At 43.8% G+C, this 13771-nt stretch overlaps 1 protein-coding gene across 2 annotated transcripts in view; it reads left to right on the forward strand.

Moving 5' to 3' along the window:
* POLE (DNA polymerase epsilon, catalytic subunit) overlaps positions 1–13771 on the forward strand; it is an 867587-nt gene that overhangs the window by 420018 nt on the left and 433798 nt on the right. For both annotated transcript variants that reach the window (XM_069619327.1, XM_069619326.1), the window contains exons 29-30: positions 2116–2238; positions 9798–10013. In XM_069619327.1, the coding sequence (XP_069475428.1) occupies positions 2116–2238; positions 9798–10013 (339 nt within the window). The remainder of the gene's footprint in view (positions 1–2115; positions 2239–9797; positions 10014–13771) is intronic.

A 13771-nucleotide genomic window follows, 5' to 3' on the forward strand; every position in this document is an offset into this window, starting at 1 on the left:
TATGGCTTGATTGTGGCGTTATGATGGGCAGACACCCAAAAGTTTACATGCTGTAGAAGCTCTGTTACAACTAAATACCAATAAAGATTGATTTTTAAAAAAAAGGCTAGTTAAGGTAATACAATAACTAAGTATAATCTTAAACACACCACACGCTGTGAAAGGTTCTGAAAACTTCATTCCTATTGAATACGAAACGTCTTCCCACCGTATGAACAAATTCTGTTCTTGTACGAGGAATACAGGACAATATGATATTTCTGTGCTCTAAAGATGAATTGCTGTGTATCTTTTTGTTGTACCTCTCGCACTGTTTTTTGGTTACTTTAAGAAAACCTTTTTTGGTTTTTCACCAGGTAAAGAATGTTGCTTTTTCTTGTCAATGGATGCCAAATGGCAGAAAGGAACAACCAGTGCAGGCTGCTCTTTCAAGTTGTGCTTGATTAATACTTTTAAATAGACTTTTTCTGCCTAATGTAATGTGCCTTGAAACTGGCAGAGACATGGAGTACAGCCAGAAGTGTGTGTGCAGGGTTACAGCTGCAAAGCAAGCCAAACTACATCTTGGAAAGAAACTGATGCCTTATTTGAGCACTTTCCACAGCATTTGGGAGGATGATACTGGCACATCTAGTTTATCAAATCCACAATATGCCCCAGAGATCAGACCATCCCGGGTGGTGCTGCCAGATTTAAAAACTATGGTCTGGAGGTTTTCCAGACCAATGCCTGTGGTTGGGTTATATAAACCCCTACAACATTACTTTTCAGTTTTGCATTGTCCTAATCAAGCCACCCTGCCAATATGTCTGACCAGGATAGCACCTAACCCCTCAAGACCAGCTAAGTGCCCGCTAGGGTTTCTCATTTCAGTGCCATTTGTATAGTATCAGGCTGGAAAGGGTTTTGAAAGTTTGCTAGAGTGGGAGACGGTGTGTGGACTCACTCCCAGCTCATTGCCAGTGTTCTGTCCTTAAAGGCTGAGACAGAGGCGGTTTAGGTAAGTCTACAATTGTATTCGTAGAGCCATCGATTGACGGTATGCCTCCCACAGTTGCTTCCAACCGTTCTTCCCTCTCATGGGTCTGCCTCCAACAATGGCAAGGAAGGTTCCATGGCTCGAGGCAAAGCCTTCTCTTGTTGCGTCTTTCCACCATTTACTTTAATGGAACGCTCAGCAGATCTGCTGATTTGGCTCCTGACAGACTTTTGCAGAGAGTGAGGTCTTTTTAGCCCCCCCTCACCTGCTCAAATTCCATCATTTGGGGTGCACTGGTCAGCCCTCAAGCTTACTAATACTGAGATATTCTCCCAGCTTTCTTTTTGTGTATCAGTATTGACCACCTTTAGAGTACTGCAGTTACGCATGGTCCCCTTTTTTGTAAAAGTTTTTGATTCTTTTGAAATGCATCTTAAACAGGTTAGTGGCAGTATTAACATTGTTACCCTTTTTAAAGGTGCACCAATGTGTACCTTTATTTGTACTGCAATAATGCGTTTAAGCTGAACATATATTCAAAATGGCTGTCTATGCCTTGTGTTTTAAGCGCTGCACTTGGATGCATAGCTTTTGTTGGCAGTCTTCTTCCCATCTCGGGTAGGAATTGACCGTATATGGTCCGGCACTTTCACACGCTTCTCCCAAAAGCTGTGTGGAAGATTATACAGGGTTCTCTCCAGAGTGAACTGTAATGGACAAGGTCATTAAGCACCGAAGAAATGTTTGGGAGACTTTTAGTGCATGTTTAAGATACATAATTTCATGTTTCTAAATCGATGTACGAATGTCTTCGGAAATATTATGGCTGTCCTGTTTAATTTGGTGTTTTCCTTAAAATGAGTTAACGTTACTCGCTGTTATGGCAGCGCCAAGTATGAGGCAAGTGTAATTTGACAGAGGAGCATGAAGCTGGCTCCAAAGGCCTTGTGCTCCAATGTTTTAAAGAATAATTATTGGTTTGGTTGAATATTACCCAAGTGTTCTTAAAAAGTGTTTGTTACAGCACGCGGGTGGGAGCATGTGGTCTCTTTTGTGTGTAGTAGTGTTTTGTCTGTTCATAGTTAGGACAATGTTACTCCCATTTCTTCGAGCTTTTGATGGTAGTTTCTTAATAGATAAAAAACCCTGTGCCGAGGGTCCGGCATCCAGACTGGCTGCACAAGAAGCTCTTGGAGAAGAATGATGTGTATAAACAGAAGAAGATTAATGAACTCTTCACGAGCGAAGGAAAAAAACAGGTGAGGGAAAGGAGGTAACTGCTGGTGTGAAGGAAATGTGGAATGGTTTGGGGTAAGCAAGACCAAGAATGTTCGGAGAGGGACATCTCAGTCAAGTGTGGAAGAAGGCTTTTAGACTGCTGAGTTAAGTGGTGGGAGAGGGGAGAATAGGGGAAGATGAGAAATAGGAGTAAAACTCAAAATGCACCCGTTAAAATGTGTATGGGAGAGGAATATTAGTCACTAGTGAGCTCAGAAGACCATTGAGCGGGAGGGGAAAGGGAAGGTGAACGGATTGGACGGTATTGTGTTCATACATAAGCAACTGGTAAAGCTTGCACCAAAAGATGACTCTAGCAAGGTCTATGAAAAAGGTCTGTCGGTTTGAGTCAGAACTTCATTCAGAATGCATCTTCTAATTCTTGCTTGGAGGCATAAGGAGACATCTTTGTGGTTTAGGGGATACGTTTTTATGAAATCAAAATATGAGGGTGTTGAAATGAAAATCGTTCCTTTTTGAGAAATTGTAAATGAGAGATCTAGGGACATGTGGCGGGCTCAGAAGAATAAAATCAATTGGCAAAAAGGAAATTTTTAGGAAGGAAAGAAAGGGAATGTTTTCAGAGGTGGAAGTAATGAGGGCAGAAAGTTGCTCATGATGGAAGGATTACATTTGTATTGTGAATGGGAAAGCTAAAAGGGACTCTTAGGTTGGCACTGAGGGTGGATTCTGGGAGGCCAACCTATTAGGGTGAAAAGGAAAGACACTGAAATCCAGCCAAACCCAATGAAGGTAGTGTGAGGGGTCCGAAATGAGACACAAGGTTGTCATGGTTTTACCAAAGATATTTATTAAATGAAAAGGTTGGGAAAATGCCTCTGACCCTTTGCTAAAGAGGATCTTCCCTACCTATAAACTAAAAACAAAGCATCTGTTTGTGTCAGTATGTCAATAACTGAAAAGTGGTCCTTATGTCCAAAATGTCCTATCCTGACCCTCACACTACAAACAAAAATAATCAAAATGTGTAAGTAAAAATATCTTCAATTGCTAACTGGCAAAAAGTGTTCTCAACTATGGCAAGAATAAGTCCAACAAAAATATTCTCCAGTTGGAAGCCATTGCCTCCAGAGGGTTGCTCCTTCCCCTGGATTCTTAAGTGAAATTAAATTAGTCTCTTGTTTACAATTCTTTTGCTCCTTGCTTGGTTTTACAATACTCCTTTGTGCAACAAAACCTTTAAGTCTTTTCTTCAATGTGACTTCTCCTATAACTCAGTTGCCCGGTATCTTTCTTGCCAGTACTTCACATGTATTTTACAGTTTCTCAGTATTACCAATGCTGTGTATTGGTCTTGGTTTCTCATTTACATTTGTGGCAATGTCTGTTCAAGGTTTCCTCCATATCTGCATTTTAGGTATTCATAGTTCTTTGGGGTTTGTACTTTACTCTCTGTATTCAGTCGTCGATGATATTGGATTCAAATTACTGTTGGTGCGATTGCCGGAATGCCCCAGGATCCCCACTAGCTTCGGGAAGACTCATTGGCTTTCTCCTTCGTGTCCATTTCGTTCTTCTGCAGTGTGTTGCTTACACCCATCTTCTAAGCTGGAGGGTGTAGATGTCCTTCTGGCCTCGCTGGCAGCCCCGCGATTACACGCTTGATTTCTCTCAGGACCTCGAATGGAGAATGCCAACCTCTGGGCACTCAGCGAGTCAAGGACCTCTCTCGAGGCTCCCAGCGTCTCCACTGCACCTCTGTCTTCGATACAGCATTTCCCCTTCTCATGCAGCGGCTACCCCTGCTCTTCCTCAATGATATGTGCTCTTTGTGTTCCTGCACTTCAGGACAGGGGCCACCGTCTTCTCCTGCACTGTCTGTGTTCCCAGCTCAAACTGGGAGTAAGTCTCTCTACTCTATGGTTCTTGCTGTTTTTAAACTTCCCTGTTCCAGTTGGGTATAGTCAAACACTAGAGCGCGTAGCTGGGGTCTTTGGTTCGGACATCTGTATTATTCTCCTATTCCCAGAACTGTCAGTTGATTCTGGGCAAGGAGAAAAAGGGGTTTCATTGTTACTTATGCATGAGTCTGATTAATTTTGTGTTACATAGTACTGTGGAAATACTGGGGAGCTATAACTTTCAGAAATGCTTTCTATCCTTACATTACTACAGACTCCAGAGGAGAGAGATGTTGGTTCTGTCTTGTTTTTTATTATTCCTCATGGGGGTGGTGGGGGAATGGCTGGATTGTAAGGGTTTGATGAGGGAGACTTGTTAGGCAGAAACCTGTGCAGTTCCCTCTGGGACCACTGCAAAAGATTTAGGACTACAGGTGTTTGGCAGTAAACCCACTTGGTAGCAGTCTGTACCACACAGATTCACTTGGTAGCTGTGGCTGAGCAGTCAGACTTCCCTTAAGAAGAGTTAGGCAGTATACAGAGTATTCACAATAGGTCAAGAGCACACAATAGAACAAGTAAACACTGACCAGGGCTTGGTGTAAAAGAGATATAATTATTTATTTAAAACCACATCTAGAAAAACACACAGGTACTAATAATAAGCAATTCAAAAACACGGTCACTAAAAGATATACTCCCTTAAAAGAATATTAGACAAGTCTTACACGAAGCCCCACTTATTTTCAGACAGCGGTGAGCGCTTAACGTAGATGGCACTCTAATAGTTCGTTTTTAAAAAGGGAGAGAAAAGCAGAGAACAAATTAAAACAGATCCCAACACTTTTACAAGAACATAGCAAGAGAGGAAGGCAAAGTAACACCGTGAATTCAGAGTTAGTAGGCCGGATCCGCTTTAAGAGGATCCAAACGAAATGTGTCCAAGGTCACACGGTTGCAGTGCACAAAAGTCTTGTAATGGTTCAAAAAGAAGTTGGGTCAAAGAAAAGGGACCAGTTGGAGGGCAAAGGCGGCCAGCCCAGTCCAGAATGTTAAGGAGTTATTATTACCTTGTTGCAATCTTTAGAAAGGGAGGCCTGGCGGACACGGTACCTTAAAGTGGTGAGAACGCTCCAGCGGGGGCAGTTGTTCCTGGCAGCGGGTGCAAGTCGGTGCTTCGTCCGTGGGAAGAGAGGATCTCGTCGTGGAGGAAGACAGGGGCCTGTTGCACTGCCAGGAAGAAACCAGCCGCGGAGTTTCTCGGGTACAAGGAGAGGTCCGTTGATTCGCAGTTCAGTGGTGAGTGGCTATCCGGCCGCCGGGGTGCTTGACACGGGCAGTTCGACCACAAACCGGGCTGGGGTGCGAAGAAAGAAAGGTAAACTGGTTGTGCCCACCAGTCAGGGGAAGAAGCCTCTCCAGCCGGGAGATCTTCTCTGTCGTCGGGAAGTGGTGAGTCGGTTCCGCAGGGCTCCACCGGTGGTGTCGTCGTGGTAGGTCGGCTCAGCTTCTCCCTCGTCAGATTCTCAGGTCCTGTGGCGACTTCTGAAGTTCCAGTCCCCAAAGCCCTGCTTTTATGCAGAAAACCCCCATTCACTCAGCCTAGCTGTCACTCAAACATGCTAATTGGTGAGCCGGCCGGCTCACCACTTGGGCCAATCACACAAGAGTGCGACTTGAGTTACCACGGTAACTCAGTCCAGGGTGCCTAAACCCCCTCCCACACCCTCTGTGGTACCCAGACAGAGTGGCCCCACTTTTGGAGGCTTCTGTGGAGAAGCCTGCCAAAAAGTGGAACAAAAGGCTCGACTTGGGTTGGAGTCACAGAAGAGAACACAAACGCCATTTTAGAATCGAGTCTTGGCAAAAAATACCAACTGGCGAATTAATATTAATTAAATAAACCGGCGGTATGTTCGAGGCTATGAGAATTAAATAACTAAAGTTGGTAGCTTCGAACAATGGGAAAATCCCATAGGAAAATATTCGCGGTTGAATATAAAAAGTAGTTTCCACTGCCACCAGCCAAAACTCGATCAGGGGGGACGGAGACATGCCCCCTCGACTAACAGACCCCGGGGCAATCGAATTGCCCCAACCAGTACGTCCACAATCTGATGGTTTGCACTGGTTTCTGTTAATAATTTGGGACTAGTAAAGCCAATGGTGAATTTACATGCCCTGGGAGACAGTAGTCAGTCCCAGGGTATGGAGTCTATGGTGGGGTGTCGTTATGACACCCCTGTGTTACTGCACGGAGGGTGCTGTGTAACACACATAGGAAAAACGCATGAGACCCTATGGAGTAAAGGACCCCATAGCCCATAAAACACATTACCAGTCAAAGGAATACCATAATCATGTCCAAGAGTGGGAGGAAAAGAGTCTCACTCTTGGCAGGAGGAAAAAAACAAACTCCAGAAATCCAGCAAAGCTGCTGGGGGACTCACTAGGTTAGGAAATTCGGCCTAAAGAGAGAATTCTCCCTAACAAGACTTCAGATCTGTACTAAAGGTAATTTGGGATTGGTTCCTCTACCATACTACCATAGATCATAGATGTTTGGGGGAGGGAGGGTTGGGCCTTGGTTATTAACCAAGGATTGATGAGGGAAATACCAAGTGCTATCTGCCAAGTCATACTCAACTTCTTAAAGGCTCACCCCCCAAGCTCACTCTGTGATCCTCCCTCGAAAAAAGCCACCCCCAGGGTTCGGATCAGGAGGCATCTGCGACACCATGGCCACGTGAGGGTAGGCATCCCCCATGGAAGCATTACCAAATTCCTCACAGTAGGTAGTATGACTGCAAGGCTTAGACTCAGTAGGGATGTAAGAGTGGTCCAGGTCTACAATGAGACTCGCAGAGCATTCCAGTTAGACAGAGAAGTACACCAATATACAATGATTTACTAGGCCATTAAAAGACAAACTAATCAACGAAACCTTCAGGTTACTATCGTGTCACTATCAAACCCATGTACACATCTACAATTGGGGGTTTTAAGTAGAACCCCCTACATTTTAACTTAAACACAGTTAAACAACAGTTAGCATCATCAAAAGCAATACATCCAGTAACTGTGTGGGAAAGTCAGTGTGAAGAATTAGAAAAATAGTTAATTCAAAACCAGTGAAACACAGGTACGTAATCAAATTAGAAAAAATTAGGTATAACACTTATGAGCAATCGTAGAATTAGATCCCTAACTTAGTATTAATTAAGCTGTGAGATGGACTATATAAAATGGGGTCTAGCGCCCTAGAATCACCAGTTCCACTGGATCTACTGTTAAGGTACGCTTACAATTGGATTGAACAATGCCAGTAGTTGCAATAAGTGGTCCAAACGTTTAGAAAAGATAGGTAAATATCTCTTTGAGTCTCCCCACACTAGTGAAGATCCAGGGGGTGATCCTTGACCAGACCACCACTGATAGGTCAGGCAAGGGAGAGGTAGTGCAAGGACTTTATGCCGATGCAACTCTATGGAGAAGGGGGGACAAGTAAACTGGCATTTTGCTTAGCCCTCTTACACTGATTTTCCCAGAGACCACTTCAGAGGTTCCGGAATCCGTTGGGCCCACATACTTATGTGCTTGCTCCGGTTGAGGGAGAGTCGGGGGGGGGGGGGGTTTGTGGGCACAGAGGTCATTTTCAGATGCAGGATTTAGCTTTGGTTGGTAACGATACCTGTGTTACGGTTCCAGGGACTGGCCAGTTGCTAACCCTTGACATGAAAGGAAGACTTCTGAGGAGCAGATGAACTCGGGAGATCTCCGGGGAGTGAAGAAGACTGGATTCAACTGGGGTTGCCATGGTCGGGTAATCACAGATGATCTTAGTTTGGCGAACAGTGGAGCAGGCCCTGCATGGCTTCTGTTGGGATTGGAAGGCTGAAAATGCAGGAGCAGGCATTATGTAGCACAAGTTGAGGTAGCCCAAGAGAGCTGGCCAGTCCACTTTGCGGTTCAGTTGCATTTCTGGCACGGATCCTCAAGCAAGGGTTAAGACTCGTTCCCAACGGTGAATGGGTCGAAGCACTGACATGAAACTTCTTGAAATCGGGACCATGCAGCAGGCCTTCACTGGTTCTTAGGATTGGGGTTTGAGACACTTCACAGTCTCGCCAGGAACTATGAGGATGAGAGTATATTCTCTCTAGTAATGAGTCGGAAATCTTGGTTTTAAGAGTGCAATAAGTGTTTCATTGCATAGCCGACGTGTGTTTCGCCCCTCAAGGGTTGTTTTTAAGGCGATGTGTGGTTGGTTGAGATTTTCGTGTGCTGGGCTGGGGAGGTGCCCCAAGAATTTGTCAAATCCCAAATCTAATTCTCTAGCCAAGGAGAGTGGGGCACTGTCCTAAGTGAACCCCACCACGTGCAGCAGGGAACGCAGTAACCATCAAATCAAGCGCAGCAGTCCCATGTTTCTAGTGCTCACACCGGCTTTCACTGGGACCTGGCTGGAGGCAATGCTGGTCAGCTGCGTCTTCGCTCCAGCAAGGATGAATTGAATGGCTGCAAGCGTTCTCATTTTGTCTAGGATTTGGGCTGGATTTGCCACTAGGTCCACCAATGGTAAGGATCTACACTATTCAAACTGGCAGAAGCTGTCCAATCATGGACAGCCACTGGGAAAACCTTCTGCCCAGCAACAGACACTCGGTGACACAGATGTGCACTGTGACAGCCCCCACATCCATCCACACAACAGCAGACTGCTACTGTGCCCAGAAAAGGGCTTTCCATATATGGCAATTCCTGACCCGAGATGGAAGGAAGAATGTCAAAGCTCAACATTGCCAAAGGACAGGCACAAATCTAGTGGCACTGGCATTTTGGGGTAGATGGCGCTCATATGGCATTATGTGGTACAGTGCACAAGTAAAAAGTCAAACGCATGTCTAAAAATATCTGCTGCTACCAGCCCATTCTGGACACATTGTAATTGTAACTATAAAGTTACAAATTAAAAAGGTATATGGCTATGTTTCCTAACACTTCACTTTAAGGTGATGTGTGCAGCTTAAAAATACAAGAAATTCTCTAAGGGAGGCATAGTCCCTGAACACTGAGTCTTATGGACTGATCAGTTGCCCCATGAAAATGAGCACAAATCAAGGGGAGAAAAGCAACAAGTCAGGTCAGCAGCCAAAACAGAGCAAAAAGAAAGGGTGTCCCATAGATGTTTATGGGAGGAAAGTAGCAAAAGGAAAACCTTTCCTTGCAGACTGAAAGGGGAAAGGTCTTAACTGGAGCACAAGTGGAATGTTATTTTATTGAGGCTGCAGAATTGAGCTAACCAGAATGTGGAAAGATCGGAGAAGGCAGGAATTTGAAGGGAGTTGGGCTGGAGGTTTTTTGAGAGCACTGAGAATTTTGAGGATTAAATGCTCCTGTAAGAGAAAGGAAAATTGGCACCAAGCGTGAGGGGTGAAAGCCTGCAAAAAGTGGGAATTCTCTGTTAAGAGGCTGGGGTAGAGGAGCCACATCTCTTGCAAGGAGAGCATTATAAAGGGCAGACATGGAATGAGAATAGCCCTTTAAAAAAGTGCCTAACTTTTTAGGGGCTGTGAGTGATTTTGGTTCTGGAGTGGTGGCTGTGTCTCCTTGATGCAGAGACCAGCATACGGTCTACTGCTATGTGTAAAAGATTTCCATGCTTTTTTTCCTTATAGGTTACGGCCCTCACAGCAGCAGCAAGTAGCCAGTCCTCGCAGGTTGCAGACATGGAAGACTTTGGTGTGGCCAAGCGGATACAGCCAGCAATTCCCATTAGCACCAAACGGAAACGTGCATCAGCAGGAGAGAGCCAGTTGGAAACCCAGGATATGGAACTGACGCAGTCCTGGAGAGAAATACTGGGCCCCCCTCCTCCCACTGGGGATACCAAGGTAGAGCTGTATGGCAACAGAAACTGTGATTTTATCATTAAGATGCACTACACCACTGTGGGGGGAGCAGGTTCTGAGGATCAAGTTAGATTCTGTGTACAGATTGTGATTTTTACTGACTTAATCCAACAAATTGGTTTGGCGGGGTTAGAACCTGCATCTGATGATCAGTCCACACTCACCACAAGGTCTATCCCACTTTCGCCGACCTACAGTTTTACCAATTCTTTTAAATGTATTTATTTTATTTTAAATATTTGTTTTACATATGTTAAGTGGGCTAGGGTATATATTGGGTAGGGATTTTAAGGGGGTGGGGGGGGGTAAGGGATCGCCCCCTCCATTTTTGCAGTAATAAAAAGCAGACAAGTTGGCAAAACAAAATTAAATTGGCCAGGGTCAGCAAATAAAAGTAGGCAATAGTTCATAGATCCCATCAACAGCATCATGTGTTAATCCTCTCTTGCTAGCTTGTGTCCTAGATTTATTCTTCTACTTTATTAGTGGGGCGATTAATCTTCTATGTGACTCCCAGGGCGAGTATTGGTTTTGTTACCTTGTTTCTATACCTTTCCCTCAAAGTATAGTCCAAAGCCACCTCCTGAGCTTATTTCCACCTGACTTCATTTGGAGTCATGGAACCTTTCAAAAAGTGAAAATACTTTCACTTATCAGCTGACCACATTTAACACTGATGCACTTCGTTTGCAGGCAGTAGGCCCAATCCTGTCTGAAAGGAAAAATATTTTAGTGCCTGCTGATATTGGTTTATAAGTGACCGAGGGTTAATGCATCTGCACACCTTTTCATTATTAATGGATCCTGTTCAGGTAATGCTTCATTCCCTCGTATGTCCAAATGACATCCTTAATCCCATCAAAGCACTTCACACAGACACCAACATCAAAGTGAGGTTAAACCAACAAGGATGTTTATCTGCCCCAATCGAGACAAAAAGAGGCATCAAACAGGGTTGCCCGTTGGCCCCGGCACTTTTCCTGGCCTACATGGTGGACTATCAACATTCGGAGGTCTTGATCAGATCTTTTCCTCCTAAACTGGCGCAAACAAACATCACCAGACTACTATATGCTGACGATCTTCTCCTACTAGATCTGACCCCTGTAGGCCTCCAGCACCAACTTATATCAATTCTGCATTGAAAACAACTTAGAAATTAACATCGACAAGACTAAAATTATGCTGATTAAACGCTCTACCAAGAAGCTGGAAAAATTCAACTGGTCCCTAGACAAAACAACAATTGAAAAAGTCGAGAAGTTCAAATACCTGGACGTAGAACTAGACAACTCAACAAAAGACTTGACCATACAAGATTCTCTTTCCAACAAAATCCAAAGTTTGGCAACAAAAGGGAAAGCAATAGATAGAAAATTTGGCAAATTCTACAAATCAAAAGTGGTTCCTACTATGACCTGCGGCTCCGAGGCGATGCCATGCCCACCCAAAGCTCTATGGCCTAAACTGGAGGCTTACCTTTGGAGACGGTTCTCTGTCTACCAAACTCAACTCCTGTTGCACTGATATGTCAAGAACTTAGTTTGCTGCCTCTTCAGGGCACAGTTGACTGTAACACGCTAATGCTTTACAAAAAATGCGTTCTTCCAAATTGTTCCTTTCTCCACAGTCTAGTTTTTAAAGAAATCCAAGCGTCTAGCACCAAAATGCTTAACCTATGGAAAAAAGAAAACCAGGATTTACTAATCTATTGAATGCACAGAAGAGGATTTGATCAATAATCCAACAAGGATAACCAAAAAAGTAAGAGATGGACTGGATCAGCGCTCTAACTGCAGCTTCCAACAACAAACTTTCTTCTCATTTGCCTCCAATATGGAAGAAACTAAATGTACTTCAGAATTACAGCTAGTCGATCGGCACAAAATCTTATAATGAGAGCAAGATTAAACCTTCTTGATACCAACGAAATACGCCACATTAGAGATCAATCTCTGACTAACATCTGCAGATTCTGCGACAAAGAGAAGACTATTCGCCACTTATTACTGACTTGCCCAAGTACGATGGAGATACGGCTTCCCTACATGAAATATCTCCTTCGACAATCCTCAATAACCGATGAAGAGACATGGTGGGAAAGGATAAGTGGAGACCGAACGTCTTGGCAACTAGGGATATTCAAGATCCTCCAACAACTAGTGGAAAAACTAGAACTTGAATGAAACGAAATCACTTAGGACTTTTTTTCCCTACTGCTCCCTCTTGCCTTTAGTTTTCAACATCAAAAGTCTTCGAAGCGCAAGGTTCTCTCTCTCTAGAGCAGCAAGATGTTTACAAAGGAGAAAGAACAAACTGAAGATGTTGTAAAAAAAAATCAATTATTTGATTAAAATTTCAACAATTAAAAAAAAAAAAAAATATATATATATATAATACCCTCATATGCCTTTGCGTTCAGGGGGTAGAGGAGGTATATATTTTCTAATAGTGTTTGTATCTGATCTTCATTTTGATATGCTTGAATCTGTGACCTGATCCTTCGGTAATCCAGCAGCATCTGCAGGTAGCTGTAGAAAGCATGGAATGTTTTTGATTTATCCACTGCATTTAGTAGTACCAGACAGCCAGGCTCACAAAGGGGCACTGATAGCATTAATTTGTTAATTTCAAGTATGGAAAGTGCACATCATATGCTCCTTGTCTTCCAGTTACCCTTGCTTAGCATGCCTTTCTAGATTGGGCTTCAGGTTTTGACTTTATTGCAATTAGCAATTATTATTTTTCTGGTTTACTTGACAATTGGCGCTTGACAGCCCTTTTCTTGTGCATCTAACGAACACCACAACATTAATACCTGCTTACAGAAAGCAAGAAGTGGTACTAGAGGGAAATGGAATTCAAAATAAGGCACGGGGAAGATGGAGGCACAGGTCAGTGAATTCACAATCTTAATCTTAACATCTTTTCCTCACTCAGGGATTGGTCCGGATTAAAGACATACATGGTTTATGAAAGAGAATACAGGCTACATGGAAGCTTGGGAAAGGCAGAACTGGCAGCAAGTCCAGCAGTTCCATTGTCTTATTTAATATTTTCATCTAAGGTTCATCAGATTTGCAGCCTGACGGGAAAGCCAGAAGATAGACTTTAACAAAGTTTGCAGGGAGGAATGACACACAACTGGATTAGTTTAACTGCATGGGCTGCCCTCTTGCATACAGATCATGCTACAAGTTCTTACTATCCTATCATAAGAGCTGGAGCAACTGAGATGACACCGCGGCTGCAGGAAGAGGTGGAATCGGAGCCAGTTCCCAAAGGGAGCTGCTGAGCCTATCCGGGTTGCCATGGGCACCAAAATTGCAAGAAAAGGGCACCACAGGGAAAGAATAAAGAGGAGGGTCATGATGGGAAATCCAGACTGTGAAGTGGGGGAAGATGGACAACACATAGGAAAGAAGCAGAGCTTCATCACAACATGTATAGATTAGACTGTGTTCAAGGTACCTGGTTCCATGATCTTTTGCATGTGGTACTTTAGCTATATTTCACTGTGAAGCCTATTCCACGGTTTCTTCCATGTCATGATTTGACTGGGAATAGAAGGTAGTCTTCGTTTTGTTGATTCTGTTTGTACCAAGACCCCTGCTTGGCTCCCGCAGTATCGAGACACCAGTTGAATTACAAGACAGTTTTTGAGGTGACTCTGGTAATCTTGTGATTCGGTGCTCTAGAGTTTTTTTTTTTTAAGGCTTAATCGGTTTTCCAAATAAATC

The sequence above is a fragment of the Ambystoma mexicanum genome, chromosome 10 (assembly GCF_040938575.1).
Source record: "Ambystoma mexicanum isolate Mex_15411 chromosome 10, UKY_AmexF1_1, whole genome shotgun sequence".
NCBI classification, from domain to species: Eukaryota; Metazoa; Chordata; class Amphibia; order Caudata; family Ambystomatidae; genus Ambystoma; species Ambystoma mexicanum.